Source organism: Choloepus didactylus, chromosome 15 (assembly GCF_015220235.1).
Source record: "Choloepus didactylus isolate mChoDid1 chromosome 15, mChoDid1.pri, whole genome shotgun sequence".
NCBI classification, from domain to species: domain Eukaryota; kingdom Metazoa; phylum Chordata; class Mammalia; order Pilosa; family Megalonychidae; genus Choloepus; species Choloepus didactylus.
In genome coordinates this window covers 11,002,147-11,028,808 of record NC_051321.1, presented here as the reverse complement: position 1 = coordinate 11,028,808, position 26,662 = coordinate 11,002,147, and the positions used below count along the sequence as shown (strand labels likewise).

Below are 26,662 nucleotides of genomic sequence, written 5' to 3'. Positions count from 1 at the left end.
CTATGTGATCTACCTATGTGATAAAACTGCATAGAACTACACACACACACACACACACACACAAACGAGTAAGTGTATGTAAAACTGATGAAATCCGAATAAGGTTTGGATTGTACCAGTATCAGTGTCCTGATTTTGATATTGTGCTATTATTATGCAGTTTCCTACTGCAGGAAATGGTTGAAGAATACATGGGACCCCCTTGTAAATTTTTTTTTTTTTTTGCAACTTCCCATGAATGTATATAATAATTTCAAAACACAAAGTTAGCTCCCCCACCCCCACCAGAAAAAGCAATGGTGGCAGGACTTTTGCAAAATAGAAGAAATGGAAATTGGTGGTTTAATCAGTGACATGAAAGTTATGATTAAGTATCTTAGCTTAATTAGGAAACTCTCCACTTGAAAATCTGTGTTCCTAACTGAATTAAAATAGAATTTAAGATTTTCTACCTGGATAACAACATGAAATAAAATTATGCGTTGGATTTAAATAAGGAAGAATATTCATGTATTTATTTTGCTTCATTTTAGAAAGAAGAAGTAAATGAATGTGGTGAAAGTATTGACAGAAATAATTTGAAACGGTCCCAAAGCCATCTTCCTTACTTTAGTCCTAAACCACCTCCAGATAGTGCAATTATCAAAGCTGGATATTGTGTAAAACAAGGAGCAGTGGTAAGTAGCTTAACAAAATATATGAAATAATGAAAATGAGGATGTATTAACAAACTTTCAAATTAACATACAGATTGCTTTGTTTTATGAAAGACCTAAAGTGAGAGACAAGCATGCCAAGGAGGCCAGTCAGGAGATAGAACAGGGATTATTCTCTGTTCAGAATCCCATGCTATTATTTCTTTGGGCTGTGGGCAGCTGAGTAAGTTGATGCCTCTTACCGCTGACCATCAGTTTAAGTGAGCATTCCTAACAGTTTAAATTTATTCCATAAAGTTTTTCTGTTGGTTTTCCCCCTTGGGAGTAGGTTGGGGAAAGAGAACACTAGTAGGGAGGGCTAGGAGAGCGCTGGGAGGGAGGGGTAGGAGAGAGAGCGCCGGGAGGGAGGGGGTGGGAGAGCGCTGGGAGGGAGGGGTAGGAGAGAGAGCGCTGGGAGGGAGGGGGTGGGAGAGCGCCGGGAGGGAGGGGTAGGAGAGAGAGCGCTGGGAGGGAGGGGGTGGGAGAGCGCCGGGAGGGAGGGGTAGGAGAGAGCGCGCTGGGAGGGAGGGGGTGGGAGAGCGCTGGGAGGGAGGGGTCGGCCTGTGCAAGGCGAGGGGCCCTGGGATATGGAGGAGTCCCTTTCAGCAGCACCTGTGGAGACCTAACTACTCCATTTGGTGTTGGACTGACCACAGTCGAGAGCTCTGTGACTTTGGGCTACTTAGTTAACCTCTCAGGTGCTCAGTTTCTTTTTAAGGCAAATCATTATAAAACCTGCCGTTTGGAGATTTTTAAAGGTGTAAATCACAGAGGCCTAGCGCCTAGCGTGACACCTGGTATGGCATTGGAGCTATTATTAGCCCAGGTACCGCACACACCAGATCCATGATGGAGAGTTTCAGGAAATCTAAAGTTCTGCAGTATCTTTTAAAATTTAAGCTACTCTTTTTGTGTGAACTATGCATATTCTCTAGAATTTCATGGGAAAATAAAGTTTAAAAAGTAAAGAAATACTTAAAAACACTATTGACAGCTCTGTTTGACTTGCCATCACTTTCTGGCAACTCTAGTTCATTTAGGCCGGCCAAGGGTAAGTTCTCACATCCCTAGATTTTTGACCCTTTTTTAGGCCAAGGGAAATGAAAGTGAGAGCTAGAGGTTCTTCACTGTAGAAAGTCTACAGGTGAGGTCAGGATTCCCTTCAGGCTGTGAGACTCTGTTGTGTGTTAATGAGAGCTTTTTAGGAGATAGTCTTTTCTTTTCGTTTTACTCTTAAGTCCAAAATATCAGTGGCCTAAAGATACTTAAGTGCTTTCACCAAAACTGTATTTTGTTAATAAAAAATATTTACACAAAATAGGCTCAATTTATTAAATATTTTCACTTTACTTCTGTGTGAAAAAGACTAGTAGAAGGAGTCATGCATTTTAAAGTGGTTAAATAACATGTCCTGTACTTGCGCTTGGACTATTGATAACAGTGCTTTGTGGGGATGAAGAGGAAGCACTTTAAAAAAAACAAACCTTAAGAGCATTAAAAATGTACTCCAGATTCCTGAAATCATACTATAAATTCATATAATAAAAGCTGAAAGCCAGCCAGTAAAGTTGTATTAGTAATTCAAGGTCTGAGTATCTGGGGAGAGGTGTGGATCTTCTCGCTAAGGGAGGGCAGTGAGGTTTTGCAGTGCTTGGCATTTCCGATTGTGGGGTTCGTATCAGACTAATTAGGTGATGATAAGATTTGACCTAAATTCTTAGAAACAAGAGTCTTATGTCCGTGTTCATCTCTGGTAGATGAAAAACTGGAAGAGAAGATATTTTCAATTGGACGAAAACACAATAGGCTACTTCAAGTCTGAACTGGTATGTTTCTCTGTCATAAATGTTGCTTTAAAAATGTTGCATTTTGGTGATTACATGTATACATTTTTGTCCTCTCTTTTTAAATAATTAAATTCTGGTTTTGTTAGGTACAGAGAATTCGGTTTTGTTGTTTTTGTTGTTATGCTTTTGGTTAATGGTATTTTTGTTAAATTCATCTTAAATAAATACGTCTTCAAAGAGGCACTCCACCTTGAAACATTTTAAAATATCAGGACCTTCCAGTATATAAATTTCCCTAAAAGAGCAGTAGAAGAACTGGTGGAAAGGGTTAAGTCTCCCGAAGTCAACCTTTACCTGTCTGTATTTCTGCCTTCTCTTGACATTTTCTTTTCTTATTTCAAATTGACTCTGACTAGTTTTTCATTTAAGATATTTTTACCATATCTGAAAATGGAATCAAAGATTGAAAGTCCCTCTTTGAATTGTTTGAGTTATAGCCTTATTTAAAATATTGTTGTGAGGTGACCTGAATCCTGCAGTAGACTGTTGGGTAAATGAAATGCAATTCTGTACTTTAAACGTCTGTCCTACTTTGTCTTGTTTTGTGGGAGCTTTGAGAGGGGAACCATGTCCCTTATTGGAATGACGGCACCGGAATGGCACTGCCCAGTAGACCATTCTGCAGTGATGGAAATGTTCTGTGTCTGTGCTGCATAAGCGCTGCAGCGTGAATAGTGGGGCTGAGGAACTGATTTGATTTCATTTTAAAAGTAAAACTAATTTTATTTAGTTTTAGTTTAAATAGCAATACATAGTTAGTGGCTACTATAAGGCACAGTAGAACACTAGAGAATAGAAAGGGGCTATTTTAAGACTCACCTCAGGCCTCCGTTCTTCTGGGATACGTTTGGACTCTGGGGTAGGTGCTATGTCTTTGCCCAGGGTACCCTGTGCACGCTCCTATCAGAGTACTTCCCACTGTGCTCCACAATTGTACACATGCTTGTTTTCACAACTAAACTAAGGGAGCTTCTTAAGTTCCTTTGTGAACACAGGGCCTGTCAGTTGGTAGATAACCAATAGATAATTTTGAGTGAATGAAAAGTGTCCTAGCAGAACAGGAATAGCCATTTTAGCATGGGGCCTTTCTCAGACTTCAAATTCAAAGAGCCTGAACTGGAAGTAGTCATTACTTGGTTCAGAAAGTACCAGCCATATTCTGGGGAAGAGCCCAAAGTGTATGCGTTTGTGTTCAGTGAGAGGTATGTGTGGTGTGTGATGGAATGTGGAAAGTAGAGCATGGTGTGTGGGTGTTTGGGGGAGGTAGAGAGGTGTGTGTATGTTACTTCAGTTCCCAACCACTGAGGGCTTACTGTGGGCCAAGTGATCATCTAAGAACTGGGAAGACAGGGCACTGAAGAAGGTGGACACAGGCCCTGAAAAACAGGGGGGATAAAAAGTACCAGCATCAGTATCACAGAAGGCTACACTCATGCTTTGGTGGTGGGTTGAGTCAATGATTTTAATTAACGCCAGCACTCTTGGAAAGAGTCGTGCACATAACGTATGTTTATTGAGCTCTGTATGGTCCTGATATACTGTTCTGTGATCTGGAAATAAAGACAGCAGTCAGAGATGGTCTCAGACCTGCAGAAGTTTAGTTATGCCAGGGCAGTTGACATGTCCCCTACTCCCTCCCCCTAATAATTTTAATATAGTGAGATAAGAACTATTAGAGAAATATTTTCTAAGTATTTAAAACTGCATACTTGACACTGTGCTTTGACATCTGAGAAGAAAGAATAATTATCAGGCGGTAGGGAAATTATGCTATGTGTATTTAGGAATATAAGTCTTTAGAAAATAAATAAAGTAGAAAACTTTTAAGTATATTTATAGTTAATGATCTCTACCAATGCCTAAGATACATACTTCCCTCACATTTTAGCATTTTAACTAAGTCTTAGGGGTGTGTGTTGGGGTTGAGGAAGACGCGGTGGTGGTCAGCTGGCAGTTGTGCCATCGTTGTATTTGCTAGTGTCTGCACAGCAACAAGAAAACAGCCTCCAATCCTGCAGAATAGGGTGTGCTAGCTTGGAAGAAAATCTTGGTGACACAGTGGAACATTCTTAGGAAGTGCTGCATCATCGATGCTCTTTTGGCACAGAGAATGGTACGGAATGAAAAACATTGACATTGATGGCTCCAAGTCAAAAAATGATTCAGGAGGGTTGGAATCTGAATATGAAGTTTTAAAAAAGACTTTAGCCAGTTTATTTTGTTTATGTATTTCTTTTTTATATATGCACAAGAGTGATATATGTATAAAAGGGCTCTTTTATACAACATTTTTATTATGGAACATTTTAAACATAAAGTAAGTAGACAATAGTATACTGAACCTCCATATATCCATCACCTAGCTTTCATAATTATCAACACATGGCTCATTTTGTTTCATCTGTACCATCACCCACTTCCACCCTTGTGGGGTTTTTTTTTTTTTATTGTTGAAATATATTCACATACCATACCGTCATCCAAAGTGTAAAACAGTTGTTCACAATCTCATCATATAGCTGTGCATTCATCTACACAATCATTTTTTGAACATTTTCATTACTCCAAAAAATAAGAATTAAAATAAAAGTAAAAAGTACACTCAAAACATCCCATATCCTTCCTCCCCCATATTAGTCATTTACTTTTTTGTCCCCATTTTTCTACTCATTTGTCCATACAATGGGCAAATGATTATAGATTTTCATAATCACATGGTCACACCATATAAGTTGTATAGTTATACGCTCACCTTCAAGAATCAAGGATACTGGATTGCAGTTCAATAGTTTCAGATATTTTCTTCTAGCTATTCTAACACATTAAAAACTAAAAGGGATATCTATATAACACATAAGAGTTACCTCCAGAATGACCTCTTGACTCCATTTGAAATCTCTCAGCCACTGAAGCTTTATTTTGTTTCATTTCTCTTCCCCCTGTTGGTCCAGAAGGCTTTCTTCATCACATGATGCAGGGTCCAGGCTCATCCCTGGGAGGACAACCCTTGTTGCCAGGGAAATTTATACTCCTGAGTTATGTCCCACGTAGAGGGGAGGGCTCTGAGTTTACCTGCTGAGTTGGCTTAGAGAGAGAGGCCACATCTGAGCAACAAAAGTGGCCCTCTGGGGGTGACTCTTAGGCCCAATTATAAGTGGGCTTAGCCTCTTCTTTGCAGTAACAAACTTCAAAAGGGCAAGCCCTGAGATTGAGATCTCGGCCTACTAAGCTGGTGGTCCCCAATGCTTGCGAGAATATCAGGAATTCCCCAGCTCACCCTTGTGTTTTGAAGCCAATCTTAGACATCTCTTCATTTCATGTTGACATATTTCATTGTGTATCTCTAAAAGATAATGGCTTAAAAGTGTTTTTCAATAATTTTAAAAATGTATGTGCACAACTGAAAAACTGGAGAAAGTGTCAGAGATAAAGCGTTAATATCCCTAATATATAAAGACTCTTAAAATTTGAGGGGATTCTTCCTTATTCTCTTTGCCCTCTTCTGTCCCCTCACCCCCCATCAGTCGCAAGCCATTCAGACCTAAAATCATTAGGAAAGGCAAAGCGGTGGTGGGGTCCCAGGGAATGTGGGGGTGGGGAGGGCAGAAGGAACCAGGGAAGCCTGGGTGGGGCCCGGAGCCAACCTGGGTGAGAGGAGGCTGCCCCCTGGTCCTCGGGGGAGTCTGCCCAGCATGGAGGAGGAAGACGGGGGCGGGGAGGGCATCCACATCAGGGAGAGGGTGGAGACAGAGACGGGAGAACCATTACCTACATGCTTATTGATGAGCTAAGGAACTATATTAAGGATTAAAAAAGCTAGCTTTCTTGCTGTCAAAGAATGGAGTAGCAAACATGGAAAAGGAAAAAAGTTGGTATTCAATTGGAATTGAATGCATTGATGTGAACTTGTTCTATATATATAGATAGATGTAGAAATAAATATATAGTTGTAAAAGTCTATGTGTTTATGTGTTTATATAATATATCTATATGTGTATCATATGCGCCATAGATCTTTCCACTGAGAAAAAACCTGGACTTCCTGAGAGAATGTCCAATTCCAGAGCTGTTACAGAAGTATAATATGAGCTGGAATGTCTTATACCAGAAAGTGGGGAAGTGTCCACAGAATGATAGGGACATGTCAGAAGGACCAGAAGCCAGTGTGAAAGCATTCCCTCTGGCCCAGTTTGGGGACCGTTTGAGCATCAAAATAGTTAATGATGATAACAGATTATTACCTATTGAATAAAATAGGAATCCATGAGCCTATGCAGATATAAATAAATGTATGTTATGTATGTATGTATGTTTGAGGAATAGGATATTTACATAATCTAATTCTATCCACAACATACATGCTAATTATAAAGGGGAGAAGAGTAACTCTTCATGAAGAATCCTCATAGTTGCCACTTTAATGAGGTGACCAAATGATTAGAGTGAACGTCATCCATGAGGAGGTGAATTAGCCATTTGCCATTTACAGGATAGAGTGAGAAGATGGCAGCATCACTGCTGTGCTCCTCCTGCCAAAAGTGCATCCTCTGAATCCAGTCATGAGAAAGCATTAGACACATTCACAGTGAGGAACTGTCCAAATAACCAGCCTGTGACCTTCAAAAGCGTCAGGACTATGAAAGTCAAGAGAAGAATGAGGAACTGTTCCAGACTGAAGGGAAGAAAAGATACATGACCAGTCTGTGATTCTGAACTGAACCCTTCTGCTTTAATAAAAGACATTTTGGGGACAGTTTATTGATTTTGATGATTGTACTGTGACTATATGAGAGAAGGTCTTTGTAGGGAATACATACTAATGTACTTGGGGGTAATAAGGTATGGGTCAACGATACAATCTGACCATGATTCAGGAAAATCAGTTCTTTTTACTGTATTTTCAACTTTTGTGTTAAGTTGTTGATTGTTTCAAAGTTTAAAAAAAGAGAGAGGGAGAATTGAAGGGAAAATATCCTGTGGGAAAATGAGCAAAAGACATGAGTAGATAATTTGTTTAAAAAGAAATAAACAGGACTCGACATTAAAAATATTCATCACACATAAGTACAGAAATGCATTAAAACTGCACCGAAATAGTACTTCTTATCTGTCACATTGGGCAAAATTTAATCAGAATATGACAGCACATTCTGATGCAGAGTCTGTTGGGAAATAGGTACTCCCATATATTTCTGGTGGGAATACAGGCTGACTGAAACTTTTTGGAGGGGTGTTTGACAATGTCTAAAAAAGCTACATATGTGTTTATCTTTGACCCATCAATCCCACTTCTATGAATATATCTGAAAGATACATCAACAAAAAGAGAGTATCTATGCACACAGTTGTCCATTGCACATTGTTTGTAAGTGGAAATAACCAAATGCCCATATACAGAAGAATGGTCAGGTGAACTGGGGCCTTCTGCACAGTGGAGTCTCCTGCAGCTGTAAAAGGACTGAAGAGAGGCTGGGCTTCTGGGGAGGCCCAGTGCAGAGATTGGCAAATACTTTCCTTCAGGAGCAACTCAGACTGCCATTTTCTCATAAAAAGAACCAGGACTCCTTATAGAAGTGGCTGAATTCAGAGCTAGAGCAGATGAAGTACAACCAGCTTGGAACATTAGTTGTACCAGAAAGTAAGGAAGTGGCTCTGAGGATGATGGGGACATGTCAGGACAAAGAGGCCAGCTTGAAGGGGCTCCCTGTGTTCATCACTGGGACAGTTTGAGAACAGAAATAATGCTACCAATGGATTTTAACCTAAAGAATTTAAGAAGTCACGAGTAAATAAAGGGAGAAGGAAAGCCTTTTCCTTAGAGTAAAAGTCCAGCTAGTAAACTTAGACATAATGATGGAATTATCATTTGGCAGCCATCGTAGCAACAGTCATCTCAGGTAGGAATTATGGATGATAATGACACGCTGAAAAGAACACTACGTCACAACTGTGGTTTCCTGCCAAAGTGCATAACCTGAATCCAATCACGAATAAACACCAGACAAGCCCAATTTGAGGGACATACCTACAAAATAACTGGCCTGGATTCTTGAAATCTCCAAGGTTATTGAAGAGAAAGACTGAGGCACTGTCCCAGAGTAAAGGAGGCAGAGTTGTGATGACTAAATACAGGGTGTGGTCCTGGATCAGAAAATAATTTTAATTTCCTTTGTTATAAAGTTTACCGGTGGGATAATTAATGAAAGCTGAATATGGTCTATAGATTAGATAATAATACTGCATCATGTTGATTTTCTGATTTTCCTAGTTGTACTGTGGTAATATTCTACTGTATTTTAGGAAATACACACTGAAGTATTTATTGGTAAAGATGCAGCATGTCTACAACTTCCCTTCGAACATTTCAGAAACATATATGCACACATGCATATTCACATATATGATAAAGCAAATGTAAATATCAGTATTTGGAGAATAGGGTGCAGGATATACAGGATCCATTGTATTATTTTTGTAACTCTAATATAGTCTTATTTTATTTCAAAATAAAACTTTTTTTTCCTATTCTACATCAACTTTATTATACCTTATCTCATGTAATGGATATTTTACATGTTTCTAAGAGGCTGTTTTTGCTGATATCCCACACAACTTAATGCATGATAGATTAGTTATGCATTTATTAAACCAACATTTGTCAAGAGGGAAAAGCACTGGGTATCCAAAGGTTAAGGGGATAGATATGGTCCTTTCTTTTATGCAATTTACAGTGTCAAGCATTTATTGACTTGATGGAAAATTGAGTACTTATTGTTTCTCCTTAGTTTATCTTACACTGTATTTTTTAAAAATGTATTTTTTATTAAAGAAAATAGATTATTTTTATTAAAGAATTTACAGAAAAATCATGCATAAAACACAGGTTTTCAATATACCACCCTATTATTAATACTTTGCTTTAGTATGGTACGTTTGTTACAATTGATGAAAGCATATTTTTATAATTGTAGTGTTACCTGTAGTTCATGGTTTACCTTAGGGTTCACTGTTTGTGTTTTACACCATATACAAAAATCAATCCAAAATGGATCAAACACTTACATATAAGAACCAGAGCTGTCAAACTTCTGGAAGAAAATAAAGGGAAGCATCTTTTGTACCTTGTGTTAGGCAATGGTTTCTTAGGCTTTACATCCAAAGCACAAGCAACAACAATAAAAATGGATAAATGGGACCTCATAAAAATTAAACTTTCTACCTCAAAGGACTTTATCTTGAAAATAAAATGACAGTCTACACAATGGGAGAAAATATTTGGAAACTACATATCTGATAAAAGTTTAATACCCAGAATATATAAAGAAATCCTACAGTTAACCAAAAAGAAACTTTTTAAATAAAAACTTTGAAAAAATGTTTAAGTGATTTTAAGAGAAGCATCTGTCATGATTTAATTTTTTCTTAGTGCTACATAAAATACAGATAAGTCTTAATCTCATGGTGTCATATATTCAGTGGAATATAGTTTATAGTAGTTCATGGAAAGTACAATATAATATATTATTAGGAACTAGTTATCTATTATGTTTGTATCATTTCTGGTTTTGTAACCTTAGGTGAGGGACTCAACATGTCTTTCTAATCCTCAGTTGCTTCAGGTACGTGTATTGTGGGGTTATGGGAAGTTCAAATGAGATAGCACATTGAAAACTTAGCAGATGTCCTGACACTTAGTAAGTGTTCTCTAAATGGTGCTTGTTAAAATAATTGCTGTATACATACAAAAATGATATTCTTAAAATGACAAATTGAAGTTAAAGAGGCTGGATGTTCACCAGTCTTGTTGCCTTGTATATCAGAGTAACATTCCAGAAGAGGAAGTATCCACTTACCGCATGCACGTGTTAATGGCTTTTAATAACCTACACTGACACTCAGAAGGCCAGAAATTACATAAATATGGGTTATATGCCAGTTTCCTTGTTTCAGACAAAAGTGTATAAAGTTTATAGCATCTGAGCTATTCTGGTGATGGATGGTTTCAAAAGGTAATTTTTGTTTTGGAAGTGCTTCAAGAAAGAAGCATCATTTCCACATAATTCTCCATATAAAGCAGGTAACCCTTAAAAGGATTTTAAGAATAAACACCATGCATCTGTTTGTTTGCTTTTTTTTTTTTAAATAAATTTTATTTTGAAATAAGTTCAAACTTACAGGAACAGTTGCAAAAACAGTACAAACCCCATACATAAAACTCCAGCATACCCCGAACCCCCTCCTCCGATACTCTGATCCACCACCTTTAACATCCTGTCACACCACCGTTTCTTTCTTTCCCTCCCTCCCTCCCTATCATCCATCATCTATTGCTCTGTCCTCTGAACATGTGAGAGCAAGCTGCACATGTCTTTGAACAAACAATATAATTCACATATACCTTTCTCACGGACAAGAACATTGTTTTATGCTATCCCATTAAGCACAGCTAAGAAGTTCAAGAAATTCAACATTGATACAAAGCTTACAGTCTATATTTCCTTTTTTTTTTCTTATGTCCCATCTGTGTCCCTTTGAGCCTCCTCTCCTCCATCCTCAGATCCCATCCAGGATCATCCTTGGCATTTAATTGTCATCTATTTAGACTGTCTTTTTTTTTCAATTGTGGAAACATATACAGCCTAAATCTTCCCATTCCACCCCCTCCCTAGCATTCCATTAGTGGGATTAATCACATTTAGAATGTTGCAATGCTATCAACTTCCCTCCATCCATTTCTAGAAGTTTCCCTTCACCCCAAACAGAAACCCTACTCTCATTTCTTAACTCCCCATTGCTCCTTCCCCCATTTCTTGGAACCCCTACTCTACTTTTCATCTCTATGGTCATATTCTCTGATACTGTCTTTGTGTTTACCATGGGGCTTAAATTTAACATCTTAAATCTATAACAATCTTGTTTTTCTTTGATACCAACTTAACTTCAATATGACACATAAACTATGTTCCTATACTCCCTCATTCCCCCACCTTTATGTAGTTCTTGTCAAAAATTAGTATTTTACGTTGAGTCCAAAACCACTGATTTATCATTACAGTTTATGTATTTTAGATCCTGTAGGAAGTAAACAGTGGAGTTACAAATCAAAAATACAGTAGTATTGGTATTTATATTTACCATGCGATCTTTACTGGAAATCTTTATTTCTCCATGTGGTTTCAGTCAATTGTTTAGTGTCCCTTCCTTTCAGCCTGCTCAACTCCCTTTAGCATTTCTTATAGGACAGGTCTACTGGTGGTGAAGTCCCTCAGCTTTTGATTATCCAGGAATGTTTTCATCTGCCCCTCATTTTTACCCTCCAGGTGTTTGTGAATTCTCCAAGTCTGTGATGGTGATTGACTTCTATTTGTATTCCATTGTGGTCAGAGAATGTGCTTTGAACAAATTAATTTTTTTTTTTTTTAATTTATTGAGGCTTGTTTTTATGTCCCAGCATACGGTCCATTCTGGAGAAAGATCCATGATCACTAGAGAAGAATGTGTGTCCCGGTGACATGGGATATAATATTCTGTATATGTCTGTTAAAATTCTCTGTCTCTCTCTCTCCCCTTTCTTTGTTTCTCTGTCAGTAGGGCTCCCTTTAGTATCTGAAGTAGGGCAGGTCTTTTATTAGCAAAATCTCTCAGCATTTGTTTGTCTGTGAAAAATTTAAGCTCTCCCTCAAATTTGAAGGAGAGTTTTGCTGGATAAAGTATTCTTGGTTGGAAATTTTTCTCTCTCAGAATTTTAAATATGTCATGCCACTGCCTTCTCGCCTCCATGGTGGCCTCTGAGCAGTCACTACTTAGTCTTCTGTTGTTTCCTTTGTATGTGGTGAATTGCTTTTCTCTTGCTGCTTTCAGAACTTGCTCCTTCTCTTCAGTATTTGTCAGTCTGATCAGAGTATGTCTTGGAGTGAGTTTATTTGGATTTATTCTATTTGGAGTTTGCTGGGCATTTATGCTTTGTGTATTTATATTGTGTAGAAGGTTTAGGAAGTTTTCCCCAACAATTTCTTTGAATACTCTTTCTAGACCTTTACCCTTCTCTTCCCCTCTGGGACACCAATGAATCTTAAATTTGGATGTTTTATTTTATCTATCATATCCCTGAGATCCATTTTGATTTTTTCGATTTTTTTCCCCATTCTTTCTTTTGTTCTTTCATTGTCTGTTCTGTGGTCCTCGAGGAGGCTGAGATGTTGTTCAACTTCTTCTAATCTTGTATTATGAGTATTCAGAGTTTTTTTAATTTGGCCTACAGTTTCTTTTATTTCCATAAGATCTTCTATTTTTTAATTTACTCTTGCGATTTCTTCTTTATGCTCTTCTAGGGTCTTCTTTATGTCCTTTATATCCTGTGCCATACTCTCATTGCCTGTCTGTAGTTCTTTGATTAATTGTGCCAGATACTGTGTGTCTTCTGATCTTTTGATTTGGGTGTTTGGGTTTGGGTTCTCCATATCATCTGGTTTTATCATATGCTTTAGGATTTTCTGTTGTTTTCAGCCTCTTGGCATTTGCTTTACTTGATCTCTAATTTGTCAGAACTGCAGCTTGGTGGCATACACTTTCTCTAACTAACCAGCAGTTGGCATCCGTGAGTAACCTATTCCCCTCAAGTCAGTTCTCCCCAACTTTGTCTTTGTCATGTGTGGGGATCTGATTCTTGTGGGGTTCAATTGGTGCACTAAATTTGGGTGTGTTGTTGGTGCTGTCCTCCCTGAATGTGGGGCGTGTGTCTGGGTGGTTAGGGAGGCAGGGCAGCTTTAGTAATCAAACTTCCCAGGTGTTCCCGGAGATTTAAGGCTGTTGCAAGAGTCTAAGCCTTCATTTCATTCTTGCCACAGATTGTGTCTGCTGCTGACCCACAAGTCATTGGTTTTTGTGTAGGGTCCCTGGGATTTCCGAGTGGGTCCCACTTCCCAGCTGTGCTCTTCCAGGACCTCTGCTGAGCGAGGGCCACACCACGTCACAGGTGCGCTCCGGCCCGCCAGGGAAGCCCTGGGTCGCTGAGCTGTGCAGGGGCACTCCCAGCCTGCTTCAAAGATGGTTGAATGGGACGTGTTAACTTTTTGCACAGCTCCGCCCTCCCAGCTCCGGGACAGTCAGCTGTGGGTGCATTAAAGGCCACTGATATTGTGGTGTGTGTGCGGTGCTGTGGGAAAGACTCCCCGTCACACTGGGTTTCTTGGCGCGGCTCTGGACTGTGGGTCTGGCCACAGGCAGGAGTGTCCCCAGCCCTCTGGGGAGATGGCTGCAAGGGGTGTGGTTTTTTTCTCCTTTTGGCTCCCTTCTGCTCCCCTGGTCTTGAAATCAGCAGCGGGTGTGGGAAGGGGTATCCTCCATGCCAGACACCAAGGCGTTAGCTCAGCCCACTCCCGCCATGCTTCACTGCATGGCTCTGCCTGTCATATCTGCAGCCGCTCCCAGGCTTTTTTTTTTTTTTTTTTTAAAGAACTAGTCTGTCTCCAAACGCCAGCCCACTGTTTCCCACACCGCAGCGCGGCCGCCAGACTTTCAGCGAGCTCACTCACTCATTTCAGAATGCAGACTCCTGGTTTCACCAAATGCACAGTCCCTGTGGATTCAGCAGACCTTGTCTGGCTGGTGCTACGCTGCAACTGGTGTTCTAGGTCACTTTCTGGTTTTTATCTAGTATTTTTCACGAAGGTGTTTTTTTTGCCCTGTCTCGCCTAGCCGCCATCTTAGGTTCTGTCTGTTTGCTTTTTTTTGCAGGAAAAGGAACCTCTCCGATTAATACCACTTAAAGAGGTTCATAAAGTCCAGGAATGTAAACAAAGGTAAGGAACAACTCTGACTTGATGCCTGGCATGTGCCGATATTTGTTCTTTTGTTACCTTAGCTCTTTATAGGTAAGATACGGTAAAATTTTCAAAACCCTCTGTTAAAGGATTGAAATTTTTGTTTGTTTATTTGAAAGTTGAATAATAGGAAACAGAATCCTTACGCTTATTGATGCAAAGGAAAATGTAATAAGAATATTTTATAATTATACTGTAACTTTGACAGATTGATGCAATTTAATTTTAGTATTTCAAGGTTGCTACAAAATAGAGCTTTGCAAGAAAATGTGTTATCTATACCAGTGCTTATTTGCGCAAACTGATTATTTTCTTATTGACGCATACTTGGTACTGGGTAAATAAGTAATAGAAAAACCATCAGTCAGCTGTTACTTATGAATTGTTGGGTAATTTTTTGTTAACAGTGACATAATGATGAGGGACAACCTCTTTGAAATTGTAACAACATCTCGAACTTTCTACGTGCAGGTAAGATACTAATTTGGAGATTATAGATCTTCCTAAGAAATTCATAATTTTAGAGGTGAAATAAAACACAAATCTTGTTGCTTTTATGAGGTTAAAAAAAGTGACTAATAATAAAAATTCACCAACTTAATAAAAAGACACTATGTATAGAGTTATTGGTAGGTCATATGTTCACTAAATGGGTATTATTTGCTATAAATTCATGAAATAGATCTAAGTAGTATTTAGAAGAAGGGAAATGCTATTTTAACTTAGATGCGAAGTATGTGCCTTCAAGTTGGATTATTTTTGCACAAATTTTAGAATTTTGATTTTCTATTGTCATTTTTGGGCAATTTTATTAAAAAGAGGAGCTCAAATACCACAATTATAGTAGGCAGTCAGTTGTATAGTCTCACCATGGTAGGCATCTTGTACTTAAGTTTAAAATGTACCTTTGGATTACTACATTGAATTATTTAGATTGGAAGTTTTTTAAAAGAGCATTTTTTTTTTTTTTTTTTTTTTTTTTTTGGTAAAAGTTGCATATGCTTATTGCAGAAAATTTGGAAAATATAGAAAAATATGAGGAAAAGGTGACTTATAAAGCACCCATAATCCCACATTCAGGCAACCACCCTTATTGTTTTGCTGCCTTTCTTAAGACAAATCTTTTTATAATAGCGGAGAGGGATCATACTAAGTATAGTGTTATATCCTATTTGTTTCATATAGTGTGGTCATTTTTTCCATGACATTAAAAATTCTTGGAAACCCTTTTTAGAACTGCACCATAGTCCATTGTATGAATGTTCCACAATTAAACTTTCTTTATTACTCTTTTGTTGAACATTCATTTATATAGTTTTCATATATTTACTATGATAAGTATGTGGTAATGAATGTCTTTGTATAAAAATTTGTCTGAATTTCTAATTTCTTTAGGATGTTTCTAAATCAGGAGTAACTATCAGAGCACGAACCTTTTTAAACCTATTTTTCCAAATTGATTTCTAGAATTATGTTCCTATTAGCAGTGAATGAAAGTATGCTTTTTACCTTTGCCTGCTTGTGAGTTTTTCCTTTTAAAAAGTCTTGTTAATGTCTTTGGTTAAAAAGTAGTCTCGTATCTTTAAAATTTGTAGGGAGCGGTCTCTCTGCCTCCCTCCTAAGGGCCTTGTAAAATTGGATTAATGTTACAGTAAGGTTTTTAATTCACATTAGAAGACAGGTCCTGTCCAAAGAATAATAGTTCTTTAGAATATGATTTACCAATCCTTCTGTAGAATTTAGGGTACTGCAGAAGTTATTTCTAGAAAAAATAATATATAAAATGATGTCAAAACGTTTTTTTAATTACACAGTTAGATAAATATTCTTGTAACAGATTCCGACTGTACAGCAGGAGATAGAGCAAAATGAGAACGCCTTCCTGTGACTTCCGCTTGCCTTGTTTTCTCTCCAGCAGTATTCACCGTTGACACATTTTGATGTGTCTGATCTTAAAATATTAAGTGTACAACTTGTATCTCTGTGTAATAAATGACTTACCCAGCAAAAAAACCTGTTTTAAAAAAGTGATTTCTACAATTTGCCTTGGAATGATTTCATTGGTGACTCTCTTACCAAAATAAACACACTGGATGTATAGAAGTAGCAGCTGATTTTGAGGAAAAGGGGACTGAATGAGCTCTTTGCTTTCCTTTAGGCTGATAGCCCCGAGGAGATGCACAGCTGGATTAAAGCTGTCTCTGGCGCTATCGTGGCCCAGCGGGGACCTGGCAGATCAGCTGCTTCTGTATGTGTCCTGCTCCCTGCCCCCGCCCCCCCCATCCTGTCAAGTTATTTTCCTTCCTCTCCCCCTAATCTTTCTGGTTTCTCTCTGTATTGAAATTTATTTGCATGTTGACTTTCGTATCAATTGGACTTGCAGAAAATAATGCATTTCTAATTTAATGCTTCCTTGTAGTTTTATGTATACATAACTTTCTGTGCATTGTATTGTCTTAAATGCACAAGCAAAGCAACTAAGGAATGGATGTTTCCTTGCTTTGTTTTAGGAATTATTCCTTGTCAGTAGCAGATTTGGTTTAACTTGACAGATTCTTAGTATGGTACGTAGTCCAATCGTTTAGCTCACCTTTACTTAGAGCAGTGCACATGTCTGTGAATGTCTCAATTTATTCTCTGCTTCCTCTAATTTCAGTTAAACTTTTTGACTTAATGGTGCCATAAGACCATTGAGTAGTCAGAGCCTTAAATGTTCTCAGTCGGTATTTTCCATGTCAGATTTTACATTGTCATTTTCTAGTAGGTTTATTTAAAAGCCTGCTTCTTACTACCATGATTATCTTTGTGCTAGTATGATAATGAAATTGAAAATACAAAACATTCTGCTTAGAAATACTAGGAAAAATGTTTTCAATTTATGTTCAGGTGAACCATAGGACTAAGATTTGGCTTGGGAATATTTGGGTCACTGGTCTGTTACCTGAAAATATGAATTCTCCTGGGGAATGAATTTTTTAAGTGGCTTAAAATAGAAGATTTAAGAATGTGGTCTGATAATGTAGCATGGTATCTCTTATCATCTAGATTTATGTTAAATACTAGTTATTCTGCATTTTTAATATTTTTCCTGGTAGTAATATTGTAGTAATCTTGTCTTTTAATAGTGTCCTGGTTGTGATACTAGATCAGTAAATAGAAATCAGTTTTTCTTATTTCTTAATTATTTAACTCATTCTATTTATGTCCTTTTGGAATATCTAAGAAGTCACTTTCATAGGTGTTGATTTTGTAACTGCCTTTGTTTTTATGTGACCTTTCAGCAGTCAAGTTATGAGACTCTCTGCAAAAACAATGTCTGTTGGGAAGAGGAGAAGCTGGAGCAGGGCATTTGTGTTTTGTGCTTTGTGGTGGGGGCAGATTGGGCTCTGTCTAGCTGTGACTGTCAGCAAACTTTCTCTTTTCCTCCCTCTCCCCAGGATAGGTTAACTCTAACCTTAGCTTTGCACTGTGTTCCAGATGCGGCAGGCCAGAAGGCTGTCGAATCCTTGTATACAGAGGTATACATCAAGGACGGGTGAATGCGGCACGTATGTGGGCTCTCACGCAAACGTGCCTTCTTACTAGAGGGCCGGGACTTACTCACTTCTTACAACTGATCAGATAAAGTTGAGTTAACCAGACTGCCTTTCGCAGTTATCATAACTGACTTTGTCAACACTAACTCAAACTTTTTCACTACAGTCATCCGGTTGGATATGTGTAGTTAAAAAACAACAACAAATAATGGGAAAAATAAAAGTTTACAAACTGATAAGTTATTGAGCTATCTTCTAAAAATTAGTTTACTAAATTGCCACAGGAGTTTCAATTTCTACATTTTATGTATTTTGCAGTATTTCATATACAATGCTTGAAATGCACCTTTGTTCTAATAATTTGTGCAGATCATGCATATGCATTGGGTAAACTGTACATTACTAGTTTGCTTGACATTTTACATTTCAGGTGAAAGTTAGCCATCTAATGGGAATCTATATTGTTTTGGTCATTTGTGACACTTTTCATTCAAAGCCTCTAGTTACGTAAATGAATACAACATAATAGGAATATATGGCAAAGCATTTAGAACAGTCATAGTTAAAGATATCTTCAGATTTGATCTAGTTAGAAACATATTGAAATTAATATTCACAGTTGATAATTCTTTCACCACAGATTTTTAAAATGAATAAATATGCTATTATTAGTTGCAATGAAATTCAGGGAAGCAATAACTTCTAAGTTTGTCAGACAAAGCAGTATTTTTGAAAAATGTTGATTCCTACTTTATTAAAGAAATATGGTCTTTCATTTTTACCTGTTTTATTTTCATTTTTTTTTTTCTAAAATAGGATAATTCCTAGTGTTGGGAGTATACCATAAGATAAAATGCTAAGGCTGGTAGGCTTCCTTTTAAACAAAGTTCAGTTGCAATTGGAACACTATTCCAGTTTAGGCTGGCTGAGTCTCCAAAGTATTAGAAGCTGCCAAATTTGGCTTTGGTGACAGAACTGGTTTCTTAGTGGAAATGGTTGTTGGCTGTCATTGCTTTAAACTCACCCCTAAAGATGCATTGCTTTGGGAAGGAACTTGCATATTTACGCTGCCATGGCTCATGCTTCTGCTTTGTGCGTGTGTGTCTTGTTTTGTTTGTTTTTCAGAGAATAAAGTCTCACGCTGAGTTACTAACCTTGTCGTTAATGATTGCCCATGTCTGACCACCACTCCTCTTTACAGGAGCACCCCCACTGTGCTTCAGAAGCCAAGTGTGCTTTCCGTCCTGCCAGTGCAGCAGCAGCCACCTCACATTCCACAGCCTCTCGCAGCAACTCTTTGGTCTCAAGCTTTACCATGGAGAAGCGAGGATTTTACGAATCTCTTGCCAAGGTCAAGCCAGGGAACTTCAAGGTCCAGACTGTCTCTCCAAGAGAGCCAGCTTCCAAAGTGACTGAGCAGTCTGTGCTAAAACCTCCACGTAAAGATGGCCCTCAGGAAAACGATTGCAACCCGGTGGACTTGGATGACGCAAGCCTTCCAGTCAGTGATGTTTAAAAATGGAAGCGTGTGGAGACTGACCTACCCCAGAAATCCCTTAGTTTCCCTTCCTGAGGCTTCTCGCCAAAGATGATAAAGGGTGAAGCGGTTTTTAATGCATATGTTATACTGCCTCTTAGATGTACTTTTTATAAGCTGGTAAACCAAGAATCCAGGGAGTGGCCAAACTAAATGTAATTTCTTAAAAAAAAAAAAAAAAGAAGAAACAGAAACCTATGTGTCTCAGTGTCAACTGTGATGCCTTGTGTGCTCTCATTTGGGTGATGAAAATGTGTGGTTTTTTTTCCTAGTGAATTTGACAGTTTTAATAACTTAAAACATTAAAAATGCTTATTAGTTCTTTTGATCATTTTTAAAATGCAACCATGACTTCCTTTTAAATGTTCAATATTTACACATTCTTAGTAATATTATCAAATGAAATATTGCCAGACTAAGGGATCTAAACTCATGATGTCTGTGGTGCTGTAAAATTTATACTACCATGTGTCAGTTTTGAAAATAACCTTTTTTGATGCCCTGGATCTCAAGGTGAGTGATAAGTTTTGCATAGAGGATATTATTACACCATTGGTTATGGTTGTGGGTGATATTGGAGTAGAGAGGAGGGAAAATTAGAATTCAGACAACTGTATCTTAGATGTTTGTTTGAAAAAGCTCAATCAGGACTTGTAGCAGTCAGGGCTTTTAATTCACTGAAAATTGTTATTTGGTATGAAATTTTGGGGAGATCTGATTTTCTTATAACAGTTTTGTAAATAGATCTTGTTTCTATATTTGGATCAGTGAAAGACCTCAAGTTTATATGTATAGACATAATTGATAACTGCCCTTAGTCATTCACTTGTGACCTGATTTTTGTCACTAACAACCTATATTCAAGTGCCTGTGTTTTCTCATCTTTGTTTTGAGATAAATGTGCTCTTAAGCCCTCATAATTAGTATTAAACTTTGGGATAAAATTGATTTTCAGTAGCATATTTGAATGTGTTAGATCGCATCTTATGTTAGAAATACCAGAATGTTGGTATTCTACTTCCTGTGCAATATATATATGTAAAAAAACAAATTTGAGTATATGTTTAATCATGGGGTTTCATAAATTTAAGCACCTCTAAAGCATACTTAGTTTCAGGTGTTGAATAAATAGATCGGTCTGAGCAAGTACCATTTCTGTAGGTTCAGTCTTAAAACATTTGCGTTAAGAAAAGTCTTGAATTTCACATGCTGCTATTTATGATATTTTACCATTTTTTCAGTACTGTTTTGTTTTGAACTCAAATGTATGACCTTTCTCCTTTTCATTTTCTAAGTTGACTTCTTTTATGAGGGTCTGGAGAGAAATTTCCTACTACGACAGTGGGGGGATCCAGAGGTTGATAGCTATTATACTACAATTACATAGTATCAGTTTAAAAAACCTCCATTTATAAAGAATGCACCACTCAACTTTTTTATTCATAAGCTAATATTTTTAAAAAGTTGTATTTAAGTTCTCTTTTGCAGCTACATTTGAAAATGATAGAAGGTTTTAAGTAGTAGATAGAATCAGTAATAATGGCTTTTTTTTGAAGGTTTTTTTCTCATGATCACATCTAAGAAATCTTGTATAGACACTTTGCAATATTCAGGAGCCTAATGCTGGTTTTTGTTTTGTTTTGTTTTGTTTTGTTTTGGTACAGCTCTCACATTGCATGTTCAGTTTAGTATATTTGGTATTTAGCATATTCATGTTGACACATTACTAGGTCTGTTTTGCAAATTTTATAAAACTACCCTTATATTCAATAGCATAGGAAAACATTCTCGTGATTGTCGGGGTCTCCTAATATTTATCTCATACTTTTATAATTCTATGAAAATTATTTAATTATTTTAAAACTTATACTTGTAAATAAGTCACATCTGAACTGTCAAAAAATTACTTGGATACCTTATTATTTGCTGCAGTTTTTCTGTATATATACTTACATCTATAAAACATGTCTTCTCTCTGAATAGGAGTATATGTGTGCCTCCCAATGTTTACTTTTATGTCTGTTATCTTTATATGTCAAACTGGTTGAACACTGTAATGATGAGAATAAACTACTCAGAATTAATCCTAAGCTATTTCGCATTTGATTTGGTTCAGATCTTGTTTGAACAAGTAAATGGAACTAGTACAGAATGTGTTTGGCTAACTTACCTGAGTTTACACATTTAAGGAGAGACTATTTATAAACTCTGAAAGAATAAGAAACTTCGGATCTGTAAATTCTTGAGGCATAGCTTGATGTGAAAGTATACAAGGAAAGATGAATGGCAGGGAGAGGGAAGTATGTGCTTATTTTGCTTAATTTGAAAAATGTGTTCTTAAAAGCAAAATTAAATGTTTGCTTCAGAGCACAGTTTGACTCATGTGGGCTGCTTGCAATGCATATTGGTTAGACCAGGACAGGTGTGAGATAGGCAGAGGACAGAGAGCATTTCAGTCCCCAGCGGGGCTGTTGAGATGCATGCATAAAAAACTCCCCTTCAAGTGTCAGAGGCTTCTTGCAAACCCGCTGCTAGTAATAAATGTCCCACTTCGACCGTGGTGAAGAATGTATATCCAGGGCCTCATGCGGGGCCAGTGCCTGGCCCAGTCAGTACACGGCTAAAGCTCAAATATTTACTGAATGAGTGAGGACAGGGCATTAATATATAAGGTATGGACTTTACACTTAGAGAAAAGCATATCCCTATTTTCCTTGAGCTAAATTCATTCTTTTAAAATTGTGGAATATACTCTCTACAAAGAAACCGTAAGTGACTTTAGATGTCTTCTTTTATCCCTTGTGGCCAGTCCATTGGCAAATCCTGCTTGGTTTGCCCTTACGTCTTCATACCCTATTCTCGGAAATGCAGCCAAGAACGACTTTGAACCAGTGTCACCTCTCACTTAGACTGTGTTAAGGCCTGAGGGCAGCCCTATTTCTGGCATTGCTCAGGGCTGGCGTCAAAGTGGACCTCTTGTCAGTTTTAGCTAAAAGAAATTGAGACCCAGAGAAGGAAGACTTGCACAGGCCTGTGGGGCAAGTTAGCAACAAAGCCAGGACCACTGGTTTCTCAGGAGCTTGAGAGCATCCCGAGGCTCCTCACCTGGACTTGGAGGTTGCCTCCTAATCTCCTATGGGGTGCCTCCTTCATGCAGGTAGAGGCCCTTAGTGTTCTGTCTCTCGAGTTTTTTCTTTATCTTAGGCCCTCGGGTCTTTTTTCTCCTTCAGATGACGGGAAAGTCTGCCCCAGGAATTGCAGCTTACACTTAGTGTGTGTGTCCTCCTAGTTTTCGGTGCCTACATTGTGATGTATTTGTCTACTGTCTCTGACTTTAGGCAAGTTTCTGAATGTTTTAGGACTTCATTCTCCACATTCCGTAAAATGAAGGAATTGGATAAAGGATATCTTGAAAATGCTGTGACTGTTTGTCTTGGTAATTTTCATTATTAACTGGCACAACTCAAGTTTTTTAAACTTTTTTTTTAAGTAAGGAAAAAATAAGTTCTAAACATTGTTGGTTGAACAAAAAAACAAACAAAAAAGATCCCTTCCTCAGTTTTCCTTTTACTTCTAGATGCAGTCCATATAGGACATGTTGAAAAGTACATTTATTTAGATGGTTTTGTATTTTCTGCTTGCTACCTTTGACGTGAAGATGCAAAAATTAAATATATACCTTCTTTTAATGGTTTATGAAAATTGTATTTTTTCAAACCCTGTGTAAGACACTTATTGAAAGTATTGCTGAATTAAGGTTAGCATTTACCATTTTAATCGATGAATTCCTAATGTTCCATTTTTATGACATAAAGTGCCTTATTCTGATACATTTGACATTTTATGACTCAAGTACCTTGCCGAGGTATATGCATGTGGTAATAGCGCCACCTTCTGGTTTTCTGCCATTGCTAAATTTAAAATAAAACAATTTGAAGTCTATTTCACTTATTAACCCATCATAGAAAATTAGAAAAGACATGTAATTGCCTAGGAACATTTTGAAGTTAGCATAAAATTTAAGTCAGCATTTACAAATGACTTTTTAAGTTAAGCTTTTTATTTGGAGACAGTTGTAGCTTCACATGTAGTTGTAAGAAATAACACAGAAAGATCTTGTGCGCCCTTTTACCCAGGCTCCCCAGTGGTAATGCCTTGCACACATTAGAGTACAAGATCACAGTCAGGGCTTTAACACTGACACAGTAAAGATACAGACAATGCCATCGTCACCAGGATTCCTCATTGTGGCCCTTTTAGGTAATGTCCGACTCCCATTTTACAGGTTTGGAAACAGAATTAGTCACTTGCCCAAGGTCACATTAGATTTAAAAACCATCTTTCTGAAACCAAACATTGGGCTTCTAATCACCATAACATTCCTGTCTCGGTAGAATTCTTAAAAACTGCTCTTTATTTATCTTGTATTATATCCAGATTACTAAATAAGTTGAATTTTCATTCACTATTTTCAACATTTTCCAGAACTATAATATTTCAGTTAACAGATTTTTCTACACACACATTTAAATTTAAGTTAACATTTGAGAGTCAGTAATAGCTAGCTCTCCTGACCATAACCTCCCTGAGAGATTCAAGCCCTGACATTTGACATTATATAAACCTAAAATGTTAGCAGAATAAGGATTGTGAAATATTTGTATTAGAATAGTTTTCATGTGCCACATTCTTGTACTGGAAATAGTTGTAGAAACTGGCTTGTAAATGTAATCACTTCATGTAGGTAAGAGTGAGGTTCTTTTCCATGTGAAGAAGCTTTTGACCTGATAAAGTCGGGGTCAGAGCAATGTCTTCAGTGTATGTACACGCAACACACAGGAGACCTAAAGAAGGTGATGACGTGTTCCTAGCTAACAAAGAGTGTGCCGAAAGAAATGTAAAATGCAATATGTGATAAAAATCTAGCATGGAAAACTACAATAGGTGGAAAACGGCACATCCAGAGACAGACGGTGAAACAAGCAGTGGAGTGGGTAAAAGAAGCACTGTGGAGGAGGAGGCTTTAGAAAGAGATAAAGGTATTTGTGACAATAAATTTGTAAATGTTGATTTGGAATCTGGAGGCTCTAATTTGGTACATAAAATTTAAATTGATCTCTTAATAGTTCATTGCCTCTTTCTCCTTTCCAAACCACAGTATTTAGGCACTTATGCTAGTTTTGTGTCCGTCCCCACCCACCGTCTGCCTCTTAATGTGTGGAGCAGGGGAGAAAAGTGTGGGAAATTTTCCATGATTCAGGAACTTACACATCAGAGCTTAACTTTTTCTACTTGGCTTTGGTACCCTCATAGTAAAACTTAACCTCTTCCCCGTGGAAACTTATTTACTATTATTTCCAAATAAAGGCCTTTGATCCCAGTGATACATGCTCCTCAATGAACTTCACATGGTCTCGGTTCATGTTTGCTCCCGCTATCCTTTCTTCTCACTCTCCTTTTGCCAGTCTGTATTTTGAAGGTGGGAGATTTTCTAACGGATTAGATACGGTGAGTAAGAGAAAATGAGGTGCTAAGGGTAAAGGCAGGTGTTTGCCCCAACAACTGAAGAGTAGAGTGGCCATCAACCGAGATGGTAAAGACTGCAGGGGAGCAGGTTTGAGGGAAAAGAAAGGGATTGCAGTAGTGGATTTGAGATAGCTGTCAGTCATCCAAGTGGAAATGTCAGGCAGGCAGTTGGATTTAAAAGGTTGGAATTGAGAGAAATCTTTATTGGAGATAGAAATTCAGGAGTCTTCAATATATAGATGGTATTTAAAGCTGTGAGAGTAGATGAGAGCCCCATAAGAGACAGTGAAGATGAAGAGAGCACCAAGGAATGAGCCGTGGGACACTCTTACTTGAAGAGTTCTGGAAAAAGGGGAGATGGTGGAGAATGCGAAGGCATGATTACTGAGGTAGAAGGAATATCAAGAGTATGTGGTGTCTTGGAAACAAATGAAAAAAAGTAAACGAGGAGGCGGTGATCAGCTGTGTCCGATGATGCTCATATGTCTAGTAAGAGGCAGACAGAAATGACACTGAACTTGGCAATGTGGAGATCGCCAGTGATCTTGACCGGAGCGGTTTTGGTGGAGCAAGTGCAACTGGAGCAAGTGCAACTATTTTGAGAAGTTTTGCTAAAGGGGAGCAGAGGACTGGGACAGTTGCTGGTAGCAGAAGTGGAGTTGAGATTTGTTTGTGATGATGGAATGACTCGGTAGCGAAAGACCGATGATGGAGACGGGGAGACTTGTTGGAACCATGTCCTCAAGCAGGTGAGATGAGATGGCATCTTGTGCCCAAGTCTAGGGCTTGGCTTTACACAAGAGCACAGATGTTCATCTGTGGTAGGAAGCCACAAGCTGTGGGTACAGCCGCTGGTTAAATGGGTAGGTGTGGAGAGGGTAAGTGTGAAAGTCTGACCTAATCTCAGTCAATCAGGAAACAATTCTCAACTGTGAGTAAGGTTGGGGTGTGGGGTGGGTGGAGTGTTGGTGGTTTGAGGAGAGAGTGGAAGTGTGAAATTGTTTGGGTGCAAGGAGGAGGAATGGACTAGGGACATCGAGGATATTGCTGGGCAGTATCCCACTTGAGCTCTGTGTCATCAATTCCAGTGTTAAAGAACAGTGGTAATTGTGGCTATTTTTGTCATGCTCCTGACTTTAGTGAAAAAGCCTCTAGTGGATGTCCCATTAGCATACTGCTGGTTTGGGGGCTGATATAGAAATATTTTATCAGGTTAAAGAAATACCCAACTATTTCTGTTTTACTGTGTTTTTCTTTAATGAATGATGGTTGAATTTTGTCAAATGTCTTCAGTATTTATGGAAGTAATCTTTTTTTCTCCTTAGATCAATTAATTTGGTGAATAATATGAATCTGTTTCCTAGTATTTCACTATCCTTACATTTCTGGAACAAACCCATTTGTTAAGGATGTGTTCTTTTTTAAATATTTAATGTTGCCTGATTCTGTTTGCTGGTATTTTATTTAGGATTTTTGCATAGATGTAAATAATACTGGTCTGTGTTTTTCTTCTGTGTGAGTATAGCCTTTGTAGGTTTTATTGTCAGTGATAAGCCTCACAGACAAAACTTGGAAGTTTCCTCCTAATAAGCTGTTTTAGTTTCTTAGGCCACTCAAAGCAAATACCATGAAATGGGTTGGGTAAAACAATGGCTGGTAAAATGTCCAAATCAAGGCAATACTTTCCTCCTAAAACGTG

At 38.0% G+C, this 26,662-nt stretch overlaps 1 protein-coding gene across 4 annotated transcripts in view; it reads left to right on the top strand.

The window, feature by feature from the left end:
- Window positions 1-21,521, top strand: part of PLEKHA1 (pleckstrin homology domain containing A1) — an 82,949-nt gene extending 61,428 nt beyond the window's left edge. For 2 of the 4 annotated variants that reach the window (XM_037804750.1, XM_037804753.1), the window contains 6 exons: window positions 534-677; window positions 2,453-2,521; window positions 14,279-14,343; window positions 14,772-14,835; window positions 16,523-16,612; window positions 19,102-21,521. In XM_037804750.1, the coding sequence (XP_037660678.1) occupies window positions 534-677; window positions 2,453-2,521; window positions 14,279-14,343; window positions 14,772-14,835; window positions 16,523-16,612; window positions 19,102-19,416 (747 nt within the window). In that variant the 3' untranslated portion in view covers window positions 19,417-21,521. Of the gene's footprint in view, window positions 1-533; window positions 678-2,452; window positions 2,522-14,278; window positions 14,344-14,771; window positions 14,836-16,522; window positions 16,613-17,841; window positions 17,913-19,101 lie in introns of all 4 variants that reach the window. The other 2 variants (XM_037804751.1, XM_037804752.1) reach the window with 2 other exon arrangements.
- Window positions 21,522-26,662: the final 5,141 nt, after the last annotated feature.